The sequence below is a fragment of the Contarinia nasturtii genome, unplaced genomic scaffold (genome assembly GCF_009176525.2).
Source record: "Contarinia nasturtii isolate CC-2019 unplaced genomic scaffold, AAFC_CNas_1.1 Cnas_scaffold_695, whole genome shotgun sequence".
Taxonomy (NCBI): Eukaryota; Metazoa; Arthropoda; class Insecta; order Diptera; family Cecidomyiidae; genus Contarinia; species Contarinia nasturtii.
The window spans coordinates 1,950,153-1,960,504 of record NW_022198046.1 but is presented as its reverse complement, the minus strand read 5'-3'; the positions used below and the strand labels follow the sequence as shown (position 1 = coordinate 1,960,504).

The window sequence follows — 10,352 nt, the reverse complement described above, 5'->3', positions numbered from 1 at the left end:
ACAACCGATTTCAGTTTTCAACATGATAAAATAAGACAAATGGATTTTAGTGCTAATATTGTATCAGTGGCTTTTTTATGTCACAGCACAAAGAAACGAAACATGTGAGAGAGACAATATAATATGTGCTTGTGTTTTTGTTTTTCTGTAAACGAAATACTAGTGCGAATGCAACAAACTGTAGGATTTTGACCGTACAACAGTATTCCCGATCACCGCTTGTTTTTGTGATGTGCTTCGTCAGTGTTTTGATACAACGATATCGTGTGTTCACGAAATGTGATGGATATATTTGCGGAAATATTTTGTGTCTGTTTCTGTTTTCAATTCAAACGACAGAACATTTATAAAGTATTACTGTTAATATTCCAAATCATCGAAACACATTTGAAAAAAGAGCCATTTCGACAATTCTCTCGTTTGTGATTTGTTATGTTCCTGTTTAAAAATGCATTTTCGGCAGAGTTTTGTGGCAAATCAAAGTGGAGTGATTGAGTTGTTGAATGAAAATATTGTAAATTTGTTTGCATATATTGATGTATCAATAGAATCGTTTAATTCCAGTCATTTTAGTTTTCGAGGCTTGACTTTTTGCAATACAGCAATAATTTGCTATAAATATCGGTACATTTCTGCATTCATTTTAGTTCAAAGTTACCGTTCGCGCTGTGAAGCTATTTGAAAACACATTAAAAATTACAATTTGAATTGTGAAATTGATGCGAATTGATTGCAACCGAAAATAGTGATAACTATCCCATAATATTTGGAAAAGCACCAGAAATTGTGATTGATTGATTAAACCATGAGTAGAACAAGATCAAGAGAGGATCAATTTAATATGTAAGCATTGTTTTTCTTAATATTTATTCTGTGTTTTTTTTTTCATTGGATTTTCGATGCAATTTCGCGATATTGTTTTGTGACCAGTTTTTTTTAAATAAGTGTGTATGTTTTTCTTTGTTTTCGTTTCATTTATACAGTCCACCCGAAAGGAAAGACGACATTAAGAACCTTGTAGTCATAAAACAAGGCGTCAAGTCAATCATACGGGAAGAATATCGCGACAGAGTGATTCAGTTTTTGGATCATCGAAGCTACAAAATGACACTGATTTCGTCACTGGCATCATTGTTGGCGTTGTACAAAATTCAAGAAGCCATCGATGATGAGAACCGACAATTTTTTCTACAAAACGGTAAAACATTTTTCATTGAGTGCTTTAACGGTGTTTTAGCCGATAAAGTCGACAGAGAGGAACTAATGCCGCCAGCTTTTCGTAACATTGTCGAGGCTCACATCGGTGAAGAAGATTTTGCATGGCCCGATAAAGAATGCTTGGGAAATGGTTTTAATTATTTCTACCAAGATCACATTCGAAATACTCAGACCAATCTCAACACTCATTGTTCAGAACATGTTGAATCGTTTTTTCAAATGAAACGCTGGTATTATAACATGAATATCAATGGCCATCAATACAATGGATCAAAATTTGACGGCATCGATATACGAAACGCAAAAGTTTACGCCACTAGTAACAAAGATCTGACACATGGTGATGTAGAGAGAACAAATAAGATGAAAATTTTATTGTATGAACTGGAAAGAATCGGTTGGCAGTGTCAAAAAGTTCATAATGAACAATTGGTTCCAGTCACTGTCAATGAGTTCGTTAAGGACAATTGGTTCCAATCACTGTGGATGTTCGGTCAAATGCAACGCCAAATCGAAGTGTTTCATCAATATGCAAAACAATGGCATGCGTTCCGTCGCGATGGATTGATAACGAACAATCGACCGCCAAAAGTGAACAATTTCGCACTTGTCCCGTTATGCCGATTCCAACTGAAAAACGTTCGATTGGATATGACAGATATGTATTATTTGGCGAACACTGTACTAGGAGTGGTGCCCAGTTCTCGCAATCCGCTGACCAATCGAATGAACAAATACACACTGGACTATTACTTGTACGGCCATCGAGATGAATTGTGGAATTTGGTTTTCGACATGGATAAAATCAAACAAATCGGCAAGCAGAAGCGGTTTCACTCGCAAATCATCACCAATAGTGTTTGCGTGTCAATATTGTACGAGAAGCCAGCGAAGGCTTGGGTGGAAAATTCGGAGCAGGCCACATTTAACAACATGACATATGCTAGTGCCATCGATCCGAACGAGAAAACGTGGGTGGCCGTTGTGCGCCGCCATATCAAGTCAAACATTGAGGTAAGTTAAGTTTGTTATTACAATATTTTTTTTTTTGGAACGTGATTGAAATTTGACGTTATTATTTAACAGGAAAACATTAAAATATCCAATCCACGATTTCATTGGCAAACCGAGCAGAAGAAGAGAGATCGGAAGGCTGATCGGTTGACCTGGTGGTTTGTTGAAGAAGAACAAATGGATTTCAAGTCGTACCCAGTGATACCATCGCCGCGTGGATCCACATGGAAAGCGTACATTCTGCATCGCATCAAAATGCTACGAATGGGAATGCAAGCATATGCGACTCGAAAATATGCACGATTGGATCTCGATCACCACATCAAGGCTACCAAAACAAGTGATAAAGTTGCCATGCGGGTAACGAACAACAAACCGTCTTGGATTTGGATTGGTGCTGGAGAAATGGCACCAAATCGGCCATGGGGCATAAAGAAGCGGAAAAGATGCCCAGGAACGCGTAAATTGGCGACCAGCTTCAAGAAACAAGAGCACACAAAGGTCAGTTTTCAAGATGAATGGGGTACATCAATAACGTGTGCCAATTGTCACGAGCGATTTCCAAGAGAAACCAAAAATCATCGATTCAAAATTTGTCGAAATTGCATACCAAAACCGATTGTTGGACTACCACCGATAATTGTGACGAATTTGAGCAGACAAGAGCTTAAAAAAGAGCGAATTGTAGAGAGAGCAATCAATCCAGATCGTGAGAACATCGAGCGTTTAGTGCCAAAGATAAAAGTTATCTTCAAAACTTGGTCATTAACTCGAGAATACCATGAATTGGGTGATGCTGCACCAGAAGACATGATTGAGCACGTAGTCATTTGGCACCGTGACATTGTTGCCGCAAAGAATATTTTATTCAAAGGTATGTGCATAATTGTATATTGTATTAATATTAAATTGAGAATAGAGAGCAGAGCGTTAGGTGTTCAGTGTTCATATTAATTGATTAATGTTTTGTGTTTGTTTCTGATTTTATAGGAATGTGTCGTCTTTTTGGCATACCATTGCCCGATTCGTTGAAGAGACCTGACAATCCACACCATGCGAACAATGTCAACTGATAGCAGCATAAAATCAACAATAATCATAAGAAGAATATTTTAACAATTTTGTTAGTTACTAGGCGTGAATAGTTTAAATCCAAGGATTTCTATTGTACCCTTGACCGCAGTACGGGTCCCTATTTAGGGCTGTGCGGAATATAAAAGAACCCGTAGGTGAGTACTTTATTGAATTGATAGTTTATTTTTGCATTCAATCTAACTGAATTGTTTTTTTTTCTTTTTTTCCTTTCCATTTTGACGGTAAAATTGACTGAAACTACACACAAATCCAACCCCAATATTGACCGTCAACATATGCCCGATAATGGATGAATTTGCCACAACAAATGTTTGTTGGGTAGGTATCGCGCATTTTCCATTGGAAATTGGAATAGTGTTTTTCTCTTTGCCAGCCTTCCCAGTTGCACAGAAAGCATTGATGTTTCGAATAACCTTGCTTTACACCGGTCAAAATTGCCACAACTTTGAGATCACAGCAAATTAACCACTCATGACGCTCATAGTTGATCAATTCCAATAAAAGTTCCAATGTTTCGTAGTCTTCTTTCGAATCATCTTTTGCAACATAAATGAGTGGAACAGATGGATATATATTACCAATATGCAGGAGGACGCCTTTCATACTTTCCACTGAAGAATCTATGAACAATCTCCATTGCTGTGAATCATATGGGTGACCAATAACTTCAAACAATTTGTATTTAATATCATGACAATAGGCCATTTTTCTTGTTTCGTAGTATTCAAAACATTCATCAAAATCAGAAACTTGATCACGTTTGCGCTTGGCAGTAATTTTGAAATCTGGAGCAACTAAATTCCATTGCTTCAAACGAGATCCAAGAATTTCGGCCTTTTCGCTTGATAGTGCCATTTACGAGAGGGGGAGGGAGTGAATAAAAAGGGGAAACAGATACGTTTGATTTACATTGTAGTTAGCCGGTTATTAATAGATGGCGTTTATAAAGTGTGCCCTTATTGCACTTGACTCTTGGTATAAGCACTGCAATTTGGTACCAATTAGCGTAAAATTTATGAAATCATATTAAGAATTGTTATGGGATTTTAATCCAGTCAAATGAAAACTAATATAATAGTCACTCATGCTTGCAAAATGGTCACCACCGTTCCAGACGGGAAAGTAAACTGTCAACGCAGAAAAAAAGAAGAGAGACTTTCTTCTTCGTCGGACCGTCGCCCAAGTATGACCTATTAGAGAGCTGGTGCGCATTTGTTCGTACCGAACAAATGTTTTACACAAGACCGTCTACCGTGTAAGCATTTTCGATAACGCAATCGATTGACCGCAAAACCAGCACATGTAATTAGCGGGAGATTGCCATGTATTTTCACTGATCAACGAATAGCGAAATGCATCAATCCGACGAATTTCTTCCATCATCGGCGCGAAGTCGATGCACCATGTGAAACATCGAGACATAACCAAAGATTTGGAACGAAGACGTCGCGGAAAACCAATTGCGTGGATTAAATGGTTTAAATCGATTCAATAAGAACAAATGAGCTCCATCGAAGGTATTTTAAGCGAACAAAAGAAATTTTGAGGTCGATCGAATAGAAGCTAGGCTTTAGTTTGTAAGTACAATTGTTCAACATTCTTGACGGAATTTAATTAAAACCCGGATCCCAATCATTTAAAGAAAAAAGAACAACCGCGTGTGTTTTAAATTCATTTGTTTTCTGGGCAACAACAACTTTAAAAATTAGCGATCTAGCAAAGTAAGTCCGTTTCAGAATATTTGATTAAAATAAGGAATCGTTCAAGTAACGTCACTGGTGTTTTATGTTAATTTGTATTAACGTCATTTTAGATTGTTTGTTGTTGAATCAACCTTGCATGGTTTGATCAATGTAATTTTGATATTTTCAGTGTGAATTACAATTTTTGTTGAAACATAGTTTTCATAGTAAAGTATTGCAAATTTCATAAAAGGTAACCTTTACATAATAGATCAGATTCGGTTTTGTTGTGCTAAACATTTGTTTTAGGTCATACGATCGCTATTTGTATTGTTTACAGTGACTTGCCAATTGCGTCTCAGCGAAAAAATGGAATTGACTCGTGAAAATTCAGTGAACTCAATATGGATATATGCATATGAGCCCGAAAGTAAACAGCAGTCGACTGTATGGGTCTTCCAAAGTGAAGATAACCCAACGAAAGTTGTTCGAACAAGAAGCACTTCGAAGCAAATGGTTGCCTGAGTGGACATGTTTTTTTTTTCACGATGAGCGATGAGTGGACATGTAGCAACCGTTCCACTAGAGGATCGTAGGACGGTCAATTCTGATTGGTACACCACCATTTGTTTGCCCAAAGTGTTTGGTGAATTGAGAAAAAACGATCGCCGTCGCAGAATAATTCTTCATCATGATAATGCGAGCTTCCATATAGTTTTGCGTTTTGCGATATCGTAATAAATTTTTGTTAGGATGATAATTATTATGTTCTATATCAATATTAGGATCGGATCCTAATAACGTTATTATGATTTTATTAACTTATCATGATAAAATCATAATAATGTTATTAGGATTACATCCTAATACTTATTATGTTTTGCAAGCAATGACAGCTGGCTCACTTTTTGGCATTGTTCTTTATAAAATGCTGAATTTTTCGAACGAATTGATCGATTTCGATGGTTTGGGGTTCGTTGGAAAGGTATTGAGCTCTACAATCCGAATATCGATATTTCAGGGGTCGACGACCTCATTGAGTGCCATCTATGGCCGTAGAACTGAATTTTGACCCTTTTTTTGAAAGGATCTTATTTTGAAGACAGGTGCACCGATTTCAAACTTTGACATTTTTTCTTGATATATGGCCCAAGGCCTTTCCAACCATACATGAATCGGGGCCAAAAGCCTTCTGAGTCTGGATTTCGTATATTTCGTGTATATATAGCGATTATTTGTAACAACGGAATACCTTTTCTTTTTTCTTCAATTAGATGATAGTTCCACCGTGTGCGATTCCACTGAAAATTAAAAGTTGTGGCTTCATTTGTTTACTCGATGAATTTTATGAAATTTACAATGACATATTACCAAAGGATGATGAAGATTTTGAGTCTCTATGCCGTTTAAAAGCATAAACTTAGAGGCCAAGTATGCCGCGAAAAATGAATACATTTCTACCCATAGCCAAAATTCTCGTTTCAAATTTAATTATTTGATTGGTTCGTTTCATTGGCCACGTATGTATGTACGTATTCCAAAATATTTAGACGAACTTTCATTCTTTTCTGGACGGGCAGTTCTCGAACCATAGCTGCAATGTATTTACCAAAAGCATCATTTGAATCGGAAGCATTGTTTTCATAGTGCTCTATTGATTGAGCGAAATTCGATAGAATGCTTTTAATTTTATGGTAATTTTCATCGATATCATTTGATTTTCTAGACTCTTTAACATCGATTATTTCAATTTGTGGTGACGGTTGTTTGGCTCGACTTTCTTCGAGAACAATAATTTCAGCATCATCAATAATCATTTTTTCTTGCGTTTCATTCAACAGGTCATCTTTTTCATACACTGTCGATTCACTTTCACTGACCAATTCAATATTGAGCCTTTTGTTATTGGATTTAAATGAACTATTTTGTGCGATTGTATTCAAATAGTCGGCCTTTCGTTTTAATTTAACTTGAATGGTTGCAGTGGGTTTGTCTTCCATTTCTTCTGGAGTGTGTTCATTACTGTCATCTTCTTCGCTTATTTCGGACCTTGCAAGAGATGTTTTTGATACCATTTTCATTTGTTTTATATAATCATGACGAGATTTTCGCTTCTTAACATGTTTGTCCAGCCAGACATGTAAAATGTTGAACGTAGGCCACGCGGAGGTTGGCTCATTGTTATCAATCCGCTTGCGATGCTTTATGTACTTTTGCTTCATGCATGACCATAAAGATTTACAACTTTCCAATTCTAAATTCAATTCATCCGATATTTTGTTCCAAGCGATATCGTACTTTTCTTGAAACGACTGCCCTCCGTTTTTCAGTTTCATGCTTCTGTCATAAATTACTGGATACCTGTATATTGTAAAGTTTTTATCAAAATTTTATTCATATAATTAATTACAAAAATTATATTTACTTTCGTATTAGTCGTGCCAGTAGGTTTTCCATTCCTTCTGTAATCGATTGGTCTATTATATATTCGCTTCGGTCAACCATATCGTTCAAGAAATTTACTCTTCAAATTCTTTTTGTATATTTGAATTATTGATTTTTCTATGGCAGATAACAAGAATATTTTCCCCAATTAAACCCAATTAGGATTTGATTTAAAATAAATGTACCTTTTTAATTAAAAATAATATAGTAGTTCTGGCAAACTAGTGTTTTTAGACTTATTGCCAAATTTAATTCCACAATTAATTTAAAAGCTAAAACTGATTCAAAAACACAGCAGAAACACAATAAACAGGCTTGGTTATCAAAGACACTCTCCAAACATAGACGAAAAATATCAAACTTAGCAACAGATTTAGCGCTGATTCAAATGCCAACTAAAAATGTACTGGAAATATGAACAATGCAATAATTTCAATTTTCTAAAGTATGCAAGTAAAAAACCAAGCGTCAATGTGTCAAATATATTTCCTTTAAATTATGTAAATAAATAATTTCTGTTGAAATAAATTGTCATTTTCAAATTCAATTTTAATTTCAAACATTACTTCTTATTTAACGCTAAACCTATGAAATATCTCGCCCAAGACATGAACCATTGTATGAAAATGACGTTTGTATATACATTTGACATTCATTCGTTGTTTGTCTGCTTTCCACTTCAACATACCTGCACAATTTTAGTCATCAATCTTAGACTACAAAACGAAAATAAAAAGAAATGGCTCGTGCTCCAAAAGAACTTTTCACCAAATTTCAAGATCATTTGAATAATGAACAGGAAGTCCGTGATGTAAGTTTTCAAATTCAATTACAAGAAATGAAAATATAAATTTACTAACACCCCAATTTGGAGGTTAGAAAAATCTTCATTAGTCAATAATATTTCATGAAATTTTCATTTCAATAATTTTCGAAAAAGCAATGTTTGCTTGGATATACTCGCATTTAAAATGAATCGATCACCATGCCAGTAGATCATTAAAATTTAATTTATAAAATGTTCGCGTGTTCTGAAAAACGTACACTTAAAATTTATTTTAATGACTCGAACATTCACACAATCTCACTCACTCATTTATCTTTGTTTATCGTTCAATAGGAAATTCGATCAATTATAAAAGAAATTGATTTGGTCGTACGTGATTCTATATTATCACTGCAAGTGATCCATACCAGTTTAACAGAAGGTAAGCAAATTTAATATTTTGTTTGTTTTATGTGAAACATAACCAGTTGAAAAAAAAAAAACAAATGACTCATTCAACATTCCAATTGTGTTTATATCAGTTTCTTCGGGTTGTTTGAAGGCACGTGAACAATTTGAAATTTGTAACAAATTGTATGCAAAATTGGCAAAAATGGTGCCAGTTGGCCAGTATTATCGTTACAATGATCACTGGTCATACCTTACTCAACGTATCGTTTTCCTGATTGCTTTGACTGTTTTTCTCGAAGTTGGAACTTTGGTTGAACGTGACACGGTTGCTGAGATACTTGGCTGTAAGTATATAAATTTTCAAACAATCTTGAGTTTCTTGGAATTTTCATTTTTTTTTTTTTCACAGTGAAGACCAATCAAAACGATGGTTTTCATCTAGACATTGAAGACTACTTGCAAGGTGTGTTACAATTGGCATCAGAACTGAGTCGATTTGCCACCAATGCTGTCACATTGGGCGATTACGAGCGACCCATACAAATTTCTCGTTTTGTTGCTGATCTCAGCGCTGGATTTCGTCTATTGAATTTGAAAAATGATGGTCTCCGTAAACGTTTTGATGGATTGAAATATGATGTTAAGAAGATTGAAGAAATCGTTTACGATATAAGCATTCGGCGCCTACGGCCGACAGAAGCCGATTCGGCACCTGTTGGTCAAGTTGCAGAATAGGAAGACATTCTCCACTGAAAAGAACACATTACTTTTAAGAAAAGTAAGCTTAAGAAATTAAAAAAACTGTTTCATTAATCAAACATTCTTTATGTAAACATTTATATTTATATGTAATTTCCAAAAAATCATAAATATATTTTCATACATATGAATACAATTTTTGGTAGAAATAATCCGATTTTTTTATTCATAAAGTTATTCAGTGGAAACGCTCTCAAATAAATTCAAGAAGAACAACTGTACTATTTACATTTATCAAATGTCAAGTTCTATGCGATGCAGTACGATGGTGTTTCACTGCTCTTGATATTGGGTGTTCACATGAGTTTAACTTTGGAGCGGTACCAACATCAATCTTACCAAGCACAGTGGTAAAAGGTATTGGCTACATTCATAACAGACTTCATCACATATTATTATTTTATATATCATGTATATGCTGTTGTATGGTACACATTATTTGATCAATATTTACAATTACAAACAAAAACTCAAACATTTATTTAAAACTTGTTTGTCACACTTGTTGATACAGTTGTGGTGACTATATAGGCTGGGTGGAGCTCGTTAACAAAATGTATTTTGTTAAAAAAAAAATGTATGAAAATCAATGTATTGTAAAGATCAACGTTTCGTTTCTTTTTTTTTTATTTTCGTCAATAAAACTAACAATTTTACGACCATATTTGCATGCGTTTACTGACTTTTATATCGAATGGATTAAGTTATTTGGAATATAATATTCTAACATTTTTGCCACATCCAAAAGAGATCGATTATATTTGTTCAATCATAAGACAAAGAGATTGAGCGAGAAAGAGACATAACAAGACGGGCAAAAATCAAACGATCGAATTTCCTTTTAAGTATGCTTGCTTTGGTTAACAGTAGAGAAGATTTAGTTATAAATTATAAATAAATAGAACAAAGAAAGACAAACGCCCAAAGCAGCGTATAATTTGCTGAAATAAATTGGGATTTTT

The 10,352-nt window shown here is 34.8% G+C and overlaps 3 protein-coding genes across 4 annotated transcripts; 2 read left to right on the top strand and 1 right to left on the bottom strand.

Annotated features, from left to right (window-relative positions):
- Window positions 1-1,263: 1,263 nt before the first annotated feature.
- On the top strand, window positions 1,264-3,460 carry LOC116340538. The gene is made up of 3 exons (XM_031767090.1): window positions 1,264-2,232; window positions 2,305-3,106; window positions 3,223-3,460. The coding sequence occupies exons 1-3, from the start codon at window positions 1,264-1,266 to the stop codon at window positions 3,303-3,305; spliced, it is 1,854 nt and encodes a 617-aa protein (XP_031622950.1). The 3' UTR covers window positions 3,306-3,460.
- Window positions 3,461-5,631: 2,171 nt separating this feature from the next.
- Window positions 5,632-7,743, bottom strand: LOC116341270. 2 transcript variants are annotated; one of them, XR_004201146.1, is made up of 4 exons: window positions 7,640-7,743; window positions 7,435-7,571; window positions 6,381-7,370; window positions 5,632-6,310 (listed from the first exon to the last, which is right to left on the bottom strand). XR_004201146.1 is itself a non-coding variant. In XM_031768227.1 (3 exons), the coding sequence occupies exons 2-3, from the start codon at window positions 7,512-7,514 to the stop codon at window positions 6,497-6,499; spliced, it is 954 nt and encodes a 317-aa protein (XP_031624087.1). In that variant the 5' UTR covers window positions 7,515-7,571; window positions 7,640-7,743; the 3' UTR covers window positions 5,632-6,496. The 2 variants fall into 2 exon arrangements, 1 of the variants encoding a protein (XP_031624087.1); XM_031768227.1 differs by having other exon boundaries at window positions 5,632-7,370.
- Window positions 7,744-8,118: 375 nt separating this feature from the next.
- On the top strand, window positions 8,119-9,542 carry LOC116341059 (translin). Its single transcript, XM_031767913.1, has 4 exons — window positions 8,119-8,265; window positions 8,575-8,662; window positions 8,763-8,975; window positions 9,041-9,542. Exons 1-4 carry the CDS (start codon window positions 8,194-8,196, stop codon window positions 9,364-9,366), a joined length of 699 nt encoding a protein of 232 aa, XP_031623773.1. The 5' UTR covers window positions 8,119-8,193; the 3' UTR covers window positions 9,367-9,542.
- Window positions 9,543-10,352: the final 810 nt, after the last annotated feature.

Coding starts and splice junctions, on each gene's coding strand:
- LOC116340538 (XM_031767090.1), top strand. CDS start 1,264: ATGCCGCCAGCTTTTCGTAACATTGTCGAGGCTCACATCGGTGAAGAA. Junction 2,233..2,304: donor ATATCAAGTCAAACATTGAG/GTAAGTTAAGTT, acceptor ATTATTTAACAG/GAAAACATTAAAATATCCAA. Junction 3,107..3,222: donor AAAGAATATTTTATTCAAAG/GTATGTGCATAA, acceptor CTGATTTTATAG/GAATGTGTCGTCTTTTTGGC.
- LOC116341270 (XM_031768227.1), bottom strand. CDS start 7,514: ATGGTTGACCGAAGCGAATATATAATAGACCAATCGATTACAGAAGGA. Junction 7,371..7,434: donor CTGGCACGACTAATACGAAA/GTAAATATAATT, acceptor TACAATATACAG/GTATCCAGTAATTTATGACA.
- LOC116341059 (XM_031767913.1), top strand. CDS start 8,194: ATGGCTCGTGCTCCAAAAGAACTTTTCACCAAATTTCAAGATCATTTG. Junction 8,266..8,574: donor ATGAACAGGAAGTCCGTGAT/GTAAGTTTTCAA, acceptor ATCGTTCAATAG/GAAATTCGATCAATTATAAA. Junction 8,663..8,762: donor CCATACCAGTTTAACAGAAG/GTAAGCAAATTT, acceptor TGTTTATATCAG/TTTCTTCGGGTTGTTTGAAG.